Below are 15,562 nucleotides of genomic sequence, written 5' to 3' on the forward strand. Positions count from 1 at the left end.
AATCATCGTTGCGAAAGTCGCCACATTTGGCCGAAACCTCCTCTCAAGCATTTCATCAAACAACCTCCGCGCACCCACCAAATCACCCCGCGCTCTACAAGAATTAATCATCACATTATAAGTACAAGCATCCCGCCAACCAAACCGACCAAAACCCAAAAAAATCCTCTCCAACTTATCATATTCCCGACAAATTAAAAGCCCGTTTAACAGCGTATTCAACGACTTCACCGTTTTTGGACATCGATACATTGGCATTTCATCAAATATGAATCCGTCAATAATTTACACATAGATACAACAATCTATTAACCAAAATTTGTGATTACCAAACACTTTTACTAAATCTGCTAATTGAAATATACTAGTTAAACTTGTTAATCCAATCTGATGATTACCAAACAGGGCCTAGGTCGTTTTTAAAAGTTTTTAAGTCACCTCGTACACAAGTATTTGACATTATTTTTTTTTCGTCTACAAATTCGAATAGTATTCGAGAAACGATCCGAACTGTAACTGAATTGTAATAGCACAAACCAACTAAAATACCAAATATATAACCTAAAATAATAAACAACAAGTCCCGGCAACGGCGCCAAAATTAAATGTGTGTCGTTTCTGCAGTCAAAACTAAATTTATATTCACTCACACTCTATCAAATAGATAGGGTAAGTAAAGGTCGAACCATAGGAACTGAAGTTACTATCTCAAATGAATTATTTAATTATAACTTATAGCTACAATATATAAATAGGAGTTTGTTTAGGTCTTTTTTATAATAACGAATCTATAACTAGAGTTATAATTAATTTTTTAATTATAGACTATGAATGACAAATTAATAGGAAACATGTGATTTTTTATAGATATCGGGGTAAAATCATCAACTCACCTAATTAGTATTCGATAGATTGGCCGGTTAACTAGTTAGTCCCTTGAAAATAAGCAAACTGTCGATTTTATCTTTCTTACTCGTTAAATCCCTTAAAAACACGCGAATTTAATCCTAATTAAATTATGTCAAATCAACCATGAAAACATGTATTAAACTAACAAGCTCGATCGCATTAAGAGTGCCAATCAACTGAATCGGATAAGACCTGAAAAATATAACCCCATACAACTCAATTAATAAACAAGATTCAAGTAACGAAAATCGGACCAGAAAACTCCAACCCAATTAATATTACTCTGAATTTAACAATTGACTCATAAAAATAATCTAAGTGATCAAACTAAATAAATTAACATGAATCTTAGGATCAAATTACGAATCTTAAATAAATAGCCAATTAACTAATTAATCATTCAAACAATAATCCAATCTCATAAACCCTCAATATCCAATAGTCAATTAAATGCCACTATAAGTAAACTAGTTCATAGAAATCAGAGAAAAATCGAACCAATATCAACCCAATTTAAAATTTCGCACAGGGCCCTTGGGATATCCGAGACGGCCTAGTCTATGTATAAATGATTGTAGTTACAAACATAATTTTTGGCTTATGTGTCCATTTATTTTCATATTTTTCTATTTACAGAGTACTATTTAGGCCACTTGTACCGAGTAACATTTTTTCGAGTTTAGTTACGTGAATCAGCTTAACTAAGAATGACAAAAAAACCGTGATATTTTGTATATTAATTTATGATGGTAACGCATTGTTTATTAATTTTGAAATACGAGTTTTGCACATAATGTAACGTTTTATATTTTATTGGAGGGACTTTTGTTCATCCTTATGAAAAAAACTATTTTTTTGGGTATCAGTGTTTTTTCACAAATTCTTATTTCAGACGGGCTGTTTTTCCGTCTGAAATAAAACCGACAAAATGTTGCTATTTTTTAAGAGAATATAACCATTTAATCCACAAAATGTTATCACTAGATGTGTCATTTTTTTTACTCTAAAAATGATTGTGGAAAATAATGGTAATATGTTATCAGAAAATAACATCTTATTGCAAAATGACAACATGTTGCCCGTCTTATTTCAGACGAGAAACGGCCGTCTGAAACAAGATGCGCTGGTACTTTTTAGTTGTAACAATATTCATCTATTTTTCTTGTATTTCATGTAGAAAAATTCTAGATATGTTTCCCAAGTTATATATCCGCATGGTAAGTAAAAGACATTTATTGGTCGTATGAATGTTTTTAACAATTGTTATTTGTTTAAATCTTATTTCTTTATCTACCTATGATTTACTTCGTAGTCAATAATAATAATAATAATAATAATAATAATAATAATAATAATAATAATAATAATAATAATAAAGAGAAGAAAAAAAAAAGATAACAACATCAGATAATAATAGTCGTGCCAAAATACTAATAAAATGTGGTAAAATTTTATTAAATCGTGGTAATATATACAAAACATACGTATATTAGTAATATTAATGATTTTTTTCTCATACCATTAGTATTTCTGTTGACTAGAGGCTACGAGCTCAAGTTTTACATGTGAAGGCCTAGTGATTCTCCCTAATTGGTTGTCCTGTATTTTCCAATTTTATGTAAGTTGTATATAAATTTATAAAAACAAATTTATGAAGTATATTTAACCCCATTTACATAAGTCATATAGGTATATTTATATCTAAAACTTATTAAAGAGAGCTCTCTCAATCTTCTAGCTTTCCCTAACAAACTAATAACAAAATACATACAAATTTCAACATCCGTCATCACAAAATGTTACTTGGTGAGAAAGACATTTTGATCCACTTTGCTAGGTGGACGCTGCCCCAAAGAGCTATATCAACGCGTTAACAAACAAACTGTCAGTTAAAACACCTACTCGAGAGAAGAGATCAACTTAGGTAACGGTAACACTTTTACTAGCCGCAATTGAAATTTATATGTTGACTCGGAAATGTTATTTGGTGAAAATGATAATCTGGTTCCACCTTTCTAGGTGGACGGTGTCCCGATGAACCAGATCAAGGCGTTGTCAAACAAACTGCCAGTTAAAACACCTACTCAAGAGAAGAGATCAACTCAGGTAACAGTAACACTTTTAGTTGCCGAAATTGAAATTTATGTGTTGACTTGGAAATGTTATTGGGTGAGAATGATAATGTGGTTCTACCTTATTAGGTGGACGTGTCCAAACAATTGTTCAATTATAAAATAAATCTGAGCCGATATGCGATATGCCTCGTTAAACTGGAGAAAGGCATTGTCAATCAAACGGGCAACATTTATGCCTGAAAAAGCCTAGCAAAAATTCCAGAAGAAATTCCGAGTTTGGCAAAGTTCAACTTTGGTTGAAACAAAGTCCACGAACCTTGAACAAGATGTTGTATATGTAAGTACTGTTTTATTATCTTCATTTCATTACGTATGCGCCAACATATAATAAATTGTAACTTATAGGAAACCTGTCTGATAAGGTATGAAGAAACTTGAGGATTCATCCCCGCAACATTTGTTACATGCACTATTTACCAATCCCATGAAATCAAAAGGTTTATTCATGAAAGTGCAGAACTCGTAAAAAAACCTTCTTAACTGGATGAACATGAAAATCGAGAATCTGTCTTCTACCCCTGATTTGGCAACCGCATCTAGTGTTTACTACAACCGCCAAAGAGTGGTCGTTCGTAGTCCCGAGACAGAATACACAGTTCCAATAGGGCTCCCTGAGTTCAGGCAAGCTATTGAAAATGAAATAAAGCTGCTTACGTGTGGAGAAGAAGAGAACTTGCCTATAATAGCTGCTCATTTTTTTGACGTTATGGGAGATTTACCGCGTTGGATGGAGAATTACACATACATATAGAACAATCTAGTCATCTGGTCACCTGCTGATTTGGACGATTTCTGCCAGGTTATGAAGAATATATTTTATGGTAAGCCCGTTTCTGAAAGGGAAATTCTGTTCCGAGAGATCAGCAAAAAAAATATATTGTGACGAGTACTGGTAGGACTATCTTACCCAGAACATTGGATTACTCAAATATTCCAATCAATTTAAAAAGGTTTTGGAATATAATTTGTCAGATCGATTCAAATGCTCGTATGAACAATTACCTGCTTTTCCTATTGAGACAAATTTGTAGCCCTAGCTTACAGGTTATGGTCGAAAATTTAGTTCAAATATTAAACTCCTCCTTTATTTTATTCTCTCTTTAAATTAGTTTAGTCTTTCACTTAATTACAAGATTTCATCTTTTGTAATTTATCTTTTGGATCCATACAATTGAAAGTCTTCTTTCCTTTATGGTATAAATTTCTCATCTTTTCTCTTCCATGGTTAATTTTATTTATGACTTATTGTTTAGACAATTTTAATGTTCATTTAGTTTAAGGTTTTAGTCTTTATTACTTTTCATGTTTAATGTTATTGTTAATTGTTTAGTTTGGTCTAATTTATTTTAAAGTTTTAACCTTTGTTATTTTCAATATGTTTAATGTTCTTATTAGAGTAGTAAGAATATTTAATGATAATTCAAGTTTAATTAGTGAGTAGTTACCTCACTAGGGTTCGATAAATTCCTAACATACATGTCAAGTTTATATGATTAAATTCCATTTAATTAGTTGTTGATGAAGTTGGTTGGGGTTAATTAATGGATTTGACTTGTAATGTTTTATTTGGGATTGTTGTTGACTTTTAACCCTTGACCGTCGACGGGAGTTGGCAAGGTTAGAAGTCGGCTCATCTCACTTAGATTAGTTGCCAATTTGAGTTGAACCCGGGAGGGAGAACTTGAGAATGGTGCCTTTAATTTACGGTTTGAAATCGACCCTTGGGAGAGGGAGTGGGATGACCGGAAAGACAATGTGGGCTTATTGACCTTAACTTAGGATAAGGGAGTCCGACTTACGAACCTGAGAGGGAGGTAAGTTGGGGATACTAGTGTCCTATTATGAGCCCGAGAGGGAGTTAGTAGGCGAATTAGAGACGTTTCCCCTTAACCATTACTCTAACGACTAATTAACGGGATTTATGATAGTAGATGAGCATGGTAGTGGATAAATCGGACCCTAGGCTTTCCTTATTGCTTAAATCCTTAAATCCTTATTTCGTTACTTGTTTATTAGTTTAGTAGTCTTAGTTAGTTCCTAGTTTAGTTTCTTAACCTTATTTCAACAAATTTCATGATTCGCGTAGCTCTCATAATTTAAGACAATGGTAATATTTAATACTTGATCTCCTTGTGGTTCGACCTTGACTACCCTTACTAGTTGAGAATTTGTTGGATTCTTTATTGTTAATTATGTTTAATTTTATGTTTAGTATAATATTTAATTTGTCTTGTGTTAGATTAAATATGATTAGTGAGTAGTATTTTTACTAGGATTCGATTTAACCCTGACATGTGTAAGTTATTTGATTAAATCCCATTTTAATTAGTTGTTGAATTGGGGGTGTAGTAAAGGTTGGCTAGGGGACTTTATTTGTCTTATGGGCTTATTTGTGGTAAGTATTGACTCTTGATCCTTGTCCATTGGCGGGAGCCGATTAGGTTGGAAATCGGGTTACCATATTTAAGTTTAATTGCCGACCTAGGTTGAGACCGAGAGGGAGAACCAAAGGAGGGCACCCTTAATCTTGTGTTTGAAATCAACATTCGAGAGAAGGGGAGGGATGACCCGGAAACCGACGTGGGCTTAATGACCTTAGTCAATACTAGGCTACCTTGAGAATTACATGTGTTTTCGGGTAGTTGGGTATTAAACTTGGGATACCGACTTTCAAACCCGAGAGGAGGGTTTGTTGGCATAGCTATGAGCCCGGGAGGGAGTTACTAGGCGAATTAGAGGAGTTTTCCACTTTACACATCACTCTAATGACCGATTAACAGGATTATGGTAGTAAATGAACATGTCGGAGGTGAGATCGGACCCTAGACTTTCCTTTATTGTTAGACCTTTATTATTTATATTACTTGCTTTCTTAGTTTAATTTAGTAGTCTTAGTTAATTTAGTTTAGTTATTTAGTTTAATATCAACCAATTTCTTAATTCGCGTAGCTAACTTATATCTAAGACAAAACTAGTACTCAAACTTGATCTCATGTGGTTCGACCTCGACTACCCTACTACATTAGTTGAGAATATTGTTTGATTGGGTACGACGACCTCTACCCACTATCGGTTAGTTAATGAAGATGAGTTGAATATAACTGAAGAGATATTATTGGCGTGAATGATTATTTGTGTTTGTATTCGAGACTACCTGAATTTTTGTTTTCGTAGTTGATTTTAATTTCAGAGCTAGTGTAGTTTTTCATTATTATATAATCTCTCCATTCAACTCCACATCACAAGTTTGCTTATTTATGTTTGTCAACGCGTATTTTACGCGTTAATGATCTTTATCTTTAGTTACGTATTTTTTAAAATTATAAAAGTTAGATATTCTTAATGTACGAATTAAATAAGATCACACATAAATATATTTATGGTTGATATTTTGAAAAATTACATTCAAACTGAAAAGGGTAACATTAAGCCATTTTTTATTGACTCTCGACTTGAGAAAATTATGACCTCAACTCACCAGAATTTATATTAACCGACCCGAATTGTAACTGAATTGAAAAAAGTACAATTATAAACCGGGTGAAAACTGAACTGAAACAAAATTTAAGATCACCCCAATTTTCCCAATTAAGCGGTGAAGTTATTTTGGGAGCTAAAACCTTTTGATTGTTAATATTCTATGTTATTGTTCTCATAAAAAAATCATAATTTCAACTTTTTTTAGGGGCATTAAAATTTATGAAAGACTCGAGCTCTGTTTGAGGAAAAAATCAATTTCATTAATAATAATCCGGATCGACAAAATACAGATCTAAAACTGGACAGAGTACTTTATTCGATTTTTAATCAAAATGCTTTATAAAATCAAAATGAACCTCTCCTAATCTAGACAAACGGGCTAAAGGTTTTGGGATAGTATGACGATGGCCTTTGCAAAATTCTGAGAAGATGCATAGCCCAGACCGCGTTTTTGCAGGTCGAACGTACAGGGTCCAACGAAGGAGGCACCCGTAAACAGCTACTGTGTTATTTCCATTAATGTCTTCCCCTTCATTTTGGTCCATTTCCTTGATTCATCCACCTTGGCATAAACTTCTCCGGTCTGATTCGAGCTCTGACAGAACTACTGAACCCTACATGGCAATTGTCACTAGTCAGTGAATCAAAAAGATGACGGAAACTTAACGACTCGCTGTTCTCACAAACCATAGAAGTCACTAATGTCCAAGAATCAGTATCAATGTAATTTCCATTAGCTAGGCTATTTAACACTCGAAACACCATCTCTGAATTCCCTTCCTGATGCAAACGTTTCATGAACTTGTTTATCGTTACAGGATAAGGAGCAAAACCCTTGAATACCATCTCATCTAAATACAAAAAAAAATCCCGCAGCTCCATTTCATCAGCAAGCCCCTGAACAAGTACCCGATAGGATACGACATCAGGTTTACATCCTCGTCTTAGCATATCATCGAATAGGTCCATGGCTTCTCTAATTTTACCGTCATTAAGATAAGCACGGATAATGACATTATAACTAACCACATCAGGTTTACATCCCTTATCTTTCATTTCATTCAATACTCCTAGACCTAAGTCAACCCGACCTTCTTCACAGTAACCAGTAATTAACGCGTTGTAGGTTGCAGTATCCGGCTTACACCCAATTTTCGTCATCTCGTCCAAAACACCCTGAACATCATCCTTCCTGCCAATCTTAAACAGACCTCTAATCAGGGTAGTGAAAATAGGCGAAGTGATTTTCATGTTTCTTTCTAACATCTCATCTTTGAGTCGGAAAGCTTTGGTTAAGTCCTTTGCGTCACAAAGCCCTTTAATCAACGACGTGTAAGCAAACACATTCGGCTCAACCTTGTAAACCCGACTCATATCATTCCACAACTTAAACGCTTCCTTCAACTTCGACCCCTCACAAAGCGCAGCAATCAGCGTAGCGAAAGTCGCCACATTCGGCTTAAATTTCTTCTCAAGCATTTCATCAAACAACCACCGCGCTCCCACCAAATCACCCTGCGCTCTACAAGAATTAATCATCACATTATAAGTACAAGCATCCCGCCAACCAAACCGATCAAAACCCGCAAAAATCCTCTCCATTTTATCGTATTCCCGACAAATTAAAAGCCCGTTTAACAGCGTATTCAACGACTTCACCGTTCTTGGACAACGATACATTGGCATTTCATCAAACACCTGGAGTGCTTTATCAATTAAACGACCTCTAGCATACGAGGTGATCACATTACAAAACATGATTTCAGTGGGGTTGAACCGGGACTCAAGCTTCAATTTCGAGAGCACAACCTCCAATTTATCGAAAAGTTTCGCTCGACCGAGCTTATTGATGATGAGATCATAGGAACGAAGGGAGTGTTCAAAGGGTTTAGGGTTTGAATTGGGGGTTTGATTAGGGTTTAGGAAGAGATTCAAAGCTTTAATTGGGTCTTTTTCGTTACGAATATAAGATCTGACACGAAATTGGGACATCGGTTTTAATTTCTGCATTTTTGTTGATTGATTTAGCAGAGTACCGATACAATTAGAAGTTCCCGCGTAGATAACTTTTTCCCCTCTATATATACTCCGTATATATACTCTTATTTATTAGGTCAATTTGTTAGGGTCGTGCTTTTTCACATACTACTCTTTCACATACAGTTTTTACGATTATACCCTTGTCATTTTCTCCTCACCTAAAATCAATTACCGCCACCACATACCCACCTAGAGCTGGCATGTCTGACCCGACCCGAACCCGAGCAAACCCGACCCGACCCAACCCGAAAATATCGTGACCCGAAACCGACCCGATCCGATCCGATGACGACCCGTAACCCGACACGATCCGATTATCAGTGACCCGAACCCGACCCGACCCGATATTGACCCGATTAAATTGATGACCCGATAATTATTAAGCTTAATTTTGATCAAAATGTAAGTGATTTTGTGTTTAGATTGATATGTTTGACTTAGTAATGAATTATTTAAACCAAATAATAGGTTAAAAAATAAATTTAATGCTAAAAAATTATAGTAATGCGATTAAGTTACCGGACCCGATAGTGACCCGACCCAAACCCGACCCGACCCGATACATTATTCGACCCGAAATGGCCCGACCCGATAATGACCCGAACCCGACCCGACTCTATCCGAAAGGGTATACTGACCCGATATGACCCGAACCCGATATGACCCGACCCGACGTGACCCGACCCAAACCCGACCCGACTGACCCGATTGCCACCTCTATACCCACCCGACAACCCTCCCTAAAGCACCAATCGTCCAACCAGCCCTGTTATACAACGCCACCACCAGGTCCACCGCCAACCGCACCAACACCACCTGCACCGACTCTCCCTTATTCTCTGTTTGTCCCCAGCCACAATCATGGAGAATGAAATTCTTTTTCAAGCAAATTAATTTTCAAATAGCAGTGATTACTGATTAGTGTGACTGCTCTATAATTTCGGTCGTTTACTAGATCTTATTTTTACTTCATGGAGAATGTAATTCTTTAACCGCAACGATATTTAAGATGGTATCAATCTCCGTCAAATCAAGCGAGACAAATTGTTCCAAAATGAAAGAATAAAACCAAAGATTCTTTGTTAACTTATCCCATTTCAACGTTCAGTCCGTCTTGCTTAAGACCGTCACTATCCGTCTTAAGCTTAAGACGGATAGTGGCCTCTCACACAAATGCAAGAGGGAGGCAAGTGGGTATATCCATTCCCCATCTACTTGCCTCCCACTTGCATTTGTGTGAGAGGCCACTATCCGTCTTAAGCTTAAGACGGATAGTGGCGGTCTGAAACAAGAATTTGTGTTCAACATTATGATATAGTCTGGTAACTACTAAATTTATTAGGGGATTAGGATCTCCATTGTTAAAGTTCTTGGAGCAATTGAATTGGGTTTTAGGGGAAAAAGTTGAATAAGAGTTAATTTGCTAGGTTTTAGGCAGGGTTGAGCAAAACCGGGTACCCGACCCGGTTTTGCAAACCGGTTCGGTCCCCGGTTTTAAAAAACCTTAAATTTCTTAAACCTCACCCGCACCTCTTTTAATCCGGGTAACCGGTTTTTCTGAAATTTTCAAACCGGATTTGAAAACCGGTTACCCGCACCGGTTTTCGAACCCGGTTCTTGGTTGAATGCTCTTAAATGGCACAATAAACATGCTGCCAATTTGACTTTTGAAGACGTTGGTTGTCAAATGTTAAAATTATTTCATAAAAAAGTCATACATATTAAAGTTTAAAGAGTCATAGACATGTAAATGATGTTCAAAACTACAATTAAAGAGTCACAGACATCTAAAATTACTTCATAAAGAAATAGGGTTTTGATGTTTTGGGCCTAAGTCTTGGCTTGGTTGTGTTTAATTCATAGATGAAATTATGTTTTTGAGAAAAATTCAATCCGGTTTTAAAAGCGGTCTCCGGTTTGGTTTTATTTAGACCCGCACCCGCACCTCATTTATGCTTAAAAATTCGGTTCGGTCCCCGCACCGGAAAAAATCCGAATTTTTCGGTCTCCATTATTCGGGTTTCGGTCCGGTTTCGGTTTAAAAATGCGGTTCGGTTTTTTTTGCTCAGCCCTAGTTTTAGGTAAGAAGGGTATTAAGTGGAAAATGTATGTGAAAAAGTAAAACTCGTATGTGAAAAAGTAATTCCAATTTTTTAAGGTTTTTTTTTTGACGAAAATTATTTCACATTTAAATCACTTTACACCTTATATTTAGGATTTATTTTTTTGCTAGAAGTTTCCGAGTAAATCATTTGTTCTTTTCGAATTTTTTATAAGTTTTACCGGAAAAAGAACTTTCTTATATAATAATACCTATACTTGGTTTATTTTAAGGTATTCCATAACATTAATTTTTACTTTGACTTTTCAAAACAGTAACATTGATTTAAATTTAAACTAGTTTTAAACCCGTGCAAAATTGCACGGGTATGTATTTGGACCAGAATGAATCTTTTTTAATGTATGTTTGTTTTTTGCATTTCTATTGCACCTATCTAATTGGTCTAAATCAACGATGTACATAATTAATGTTTAAATTGTTACAAACATGTGTTCACATGCACTGGTTTATAAGGAAATAACGTAATCTACTCTTGTAAATAAAAAATGCATACATAAAAAACTTTACATTCGAATAAAAGAAATATAATTTAATAATTAACTTTAACATATGCCGTCATTATTGATATTTTAAAAAAAAAAAAATTGTACACTGTATTTTTAAAAAATTATGTTTTGATTAAATTTACTGCATGGTAAAATTATTTATAACAAAAATACATGTTATTCATTTTGTAATTCATTCCCGATGTATTTTCGATCCGTATATAAGTGTAATTCCTTCCTAAAATTATGTAATTTTATTGTGTAATTTTGTTTTAAAAATTATGTAATTTAAAAAATATTACTCGCTTTTGTAATTAATTCTGCATAAATGTTATTCATTTTCTTTACACGAAATGTATAAAATTTTATCATAATATTAATTCGAAAAAGTATTCCATAAGATGATTTTATATAATTTGTTGCGAAACGGATTTTAGCGCATGTTTTAAAAGACGGATATCTGAATAATTAAATACGTTGCACATACATGGGTCCCACCATAACCTGGATTTTCGAAAATAAAAATAAAAAAGAAATTGCATTAATGACGTGGCTCTTTGTATGATGAGTATTGTCTTCTGAATTTATATAGATAAGATTCTAAACTTTTAGTATAAAAGAAATCTAAACATTGATTTTCAAACCTATAAGTTTAACTTGACTTTTATATTATGTCTTAACTCTTCATTTTCTTTTCACTCCTTTTTTTCTATATTTTCGCATATTAAGGTGTGCGATCACTAATGGATAGTTCTGAAAAGTGATTCATGTCAACCGACCATCATTTTGGGATTAAGGCTCTGATGTTATTGTTATTGTATATATGTTTTCATTTTGGACATGTTTTTTTTTTAATTAAAACTATGAGACTGTGAGTTTTGGATTTCGATGACTTTGGTAAGGTTTCTGGCATTGATTTAAAGGGTGATATACACTAGCCCATGTCGTGTTTACAATTAATAACCCCAAAAATTGATAAAAATATTTGAAATGATATCAATCGAACAACTATGAGTAGCTGAAAAAGTAACTGAAATCTGATTCAATCCAAATCGAACCAAAATCAAATAAGTTGAATTCAATATAAGAATGAAACTCGAACCTAAATACATATGAACTGATAGTAACTGAATCGATTAACCTACATCAAAAATATTTATTTTCTCACAAAAACACTCCCAATTTTATATTTTCTTTTTCATTAGCTCTTTATTTGTTAATGATATTTTAAATTATTACATTCAAATTGAAAAGTATAATGAACATAGTCAATTTTTATTTTGACTCCCAAATCTAGATTGACCGACTCGTGCCGTATCTGAATTAAAGTATCACAAATCATTTAAAGTAGCTAGCCTAAATGAACTCGATTGAAATCGAACTAAAATGGGAACTAATAAAAAAACGAATCAATTGAACTCGATCTGAAATTGAATTAAATAACTAGTTTGCTAGTTCTAAATTTCTTTTACCTCTCATTTACTTTAAGGTGGCCCTCTCATTTTTCTTTAATTTTTATGTCAAAAATAAGGTAAACAAATGATCGAAACTTGCGAAATATTCGTCACATTTTGATGTACTACTTTCCATGGAATCATCTACCACTTTTTTTTCCCTCACTTATCTTGTAATACGATATTCTAATTGCCTGTAGTAACAAGCAAAATGGCAATATATGTCTAATGAAACGTCCCTATTAGAATCATTCAAATAATATTCTCAAAAAGTAACATAAGAAACCGTGACGTGACATTCTCAAAATACTATAACTTGATCAAGCATCACCATCACCTTCCAAAGATGAACTGCACGTCTGTACATGCATGCCATAAAAGAAATCACCATAATGTAGCAATGACTAGCAACAATTATTTGAAATCAGAAAATATACTGAATGTGTCATCATAGGCTTTGAGGCGAGTTTTCAATTGATAATTATTTTGATGCAGATATCAACTAGTTTATTTAGGTGCTAAATTAATGATAATTACACATAGTAATTTTCAAAAATCGTCCTTGTAGCTTTCTTAACACAAAAAAATGATAACTACACATAGTAATTTCAATTTTGTTTAAATTTAAATTTTTCATCTTACATTTCAGAATATCTCGTATAGTATGCATAACAATATGTTGTCTAACTAACCTATAAACTCATTAGCTCACGTTCGAGTACTCTTAAAGATAGTCTGAGATTTCAACGATTATGAAATCTGAATCGAGTTGCTTTTCAGCTTAAGCAGTATAATTACACATAGTAATTTTCAAAACATATACGAGAAACGATTTGTTCTTCTTCTGGAAGTAAATAACAATGAAATGCCTAATTTTTTTTTATATCGATTTTTTTAATGTATCTTTTTTTTTTTTTTTTTTTGCTGTTCAAATTCATGGCAATTATACTCATTACAATAACTCTTAAATTCACGGTTGTATAATAACATTCAATCAAATTATCTTAAATAAAACCGTCTTACACATGTCATCGTGAATTTGAAATAAGTTAACACAAATTTTGGATACATAGTTACTCCTAAGAGATTTGACCCAATTGGAGAAATAAAGAGTGGAAGGGACAAAGGGTTGGATTAGCTTTGAAGTGGACCAATGCAACCTAAAATATTCCTTAACAGCACCAAAAGACCTGCACCAAAGTTCAAAAATAATAGACAAAGATTAAACATTATCCTTTTTTACCTTATTCATAAAGCTTCAATCAAAATAATAAAGATTAAAGATACAATCATCCAAAAATAATTACAACTTTAATGTAAAAAGTAATAAAGAGGTTTAGGAATCTTGTAAGTGTATATTGATTTCCTCAAAATCTTAAGTTCATGCATGCAATGTGAGTATCAACGTGCCTTTTACGTACAAAATGTTTATTAAATCACTTAAGATTATTGTATAACACTTAATTTTGGTTAATAGATCAAAACTATTTGTTCGAGATTTGATTCCATGTCATATGTAGCAGTCATCATGACTTTCCAGCTAATTAAGCTAGCTGACATCTGTACAAATTAAATAATAACGATTTTAAGTAAGACCACCGTGTGATTAACGGTTAACTATGGTTAACAGATTGAAATTTTCTATTTAGGACTCGAACCCTGGTCATAACTCATAAGTAAATTATTCGTTTATCATAACTTTTTTCCAGTTAAACTAGCTAACATTTACATAAATCGTGATCTATACAACGATCTTAAATAAGACCAACAAAGCAAATACAAGTCAAACATCAAAATACAATGAGTGAAATATCCCCGTATATCCATTTTATCACTAAATCAAAAATAAGCAAATGAAATATGCATTAATTTATTCGTAGTAAAAAAATATGTATTCAATTGAGACAGCATAATATCTGAAAAGATTATTTGAACTTTAATAGGAATAAAACATGAAGATTCATATACTTTAATTATATTAATTACTCCGTACAAAGTTCTTATGATTCCTCTTGCTACAAATCAATTTACCACAAATCTTACACAAATAGGATTATACATCCAGTTGTACCATAAGCATGGTACAACCAAGTATAAGAATTCGAGCTTACATGTATTCTTTCTGAGCTAATTTAAATTTCATGTTTTTAATGTGTAAATGAATGAAGTCAATACTTTTTAATAAAGCTCATATTCTTTAATATAAAGCTCGGATACTTTGACACAAAGCTCAGGTTCTACACCGTACAACATATACATCTGGTTGTATAGTCCATGAATTGTCAATTTACACTATTTTGCTTAGTACGGACGATAACGTCAACAATACAAAAGCTAAGGACAATTCTTTCGTGTCTCTAATATCATCATTCTCCTTAATTACTCGTATATACAAAATATATTCTGAAATCATTCAAGAAATAAATTTAAAAATAGCAAAAGGGATGAAATAAATTAAATAAACAATTCCGATAAGGCGATAATATTAAGGTCATTTACAATTCAAAATAAAATTATATGAATGATTGAAATTAATAATAGGATCGAACATACAAAGTACTTTATATGCATTTAGCAATTATCTCAAGTATATTGTGAGTCGTATTGAATTTCAGTATCATTATACCGATAGAGAATATTTAAAACTAACGTAACATAATTATATTAGTACAATACTCGTATAGTCGATTTGAGTGTTAATGAGATAATGTTTATCACACTCAAATACGATTATACGAGTATCGTACTAATATAATTATATTACTTGATTTTCAACAATAAAATTAATTATTATTCTCTATATCTTAATCAAGGATAAACAAATAATCGGAACAGAGGGAGTATAAAAAAATACTTTAACTTAGGGGTACTTACTTTGAAGCAAGACATGAATCTTCTACAAGATGAGAAAACCCTTAGGCTTTTGATTTTCTTCTT

At 33.1% G+C, this 15,562-nt stretch overlaps 1 protein-coding gene across 1 annotated transcript; it reads right to left on the reverse strand.

Moving 5' to 3' along the window:
- Positions 1-6,762: 6,762 nt before the first annotated feature.
- On the reverse strand, positions 6,763-8,604 carry LOC141656331 (uncharacterized). The gene has a single exon (XM_074463183.1). It carries the CDS (start codon positions 8,532-8,534, stop codon positions 7,056-7,058), a length of 1,479 nt encoding a protein of 492 aa, XP_074319284.1. The 5' UTR covers positions 8,535-8,604; the 3' UTR covers positions 6,763-7,055.
- Positions 8,605-15,562: the final 6,958 nt, after the last annotated feature.

This window comes from Silene latifolia, chromosome 5 (genome assembly GCF_048544455.1).
Source record: "Silene latifolia isolate original U9 population chromosome 5, ASM4854445v1, whole genome shotgun sequence".
Taxonomy (NCBI): domain Eukaryota; kingdom Viridiplantae; phylum Streptophyta; class Magnoliopsida; order Caryophyllales; family Caryophyllaceae; genus Silene; species Silene latifolia.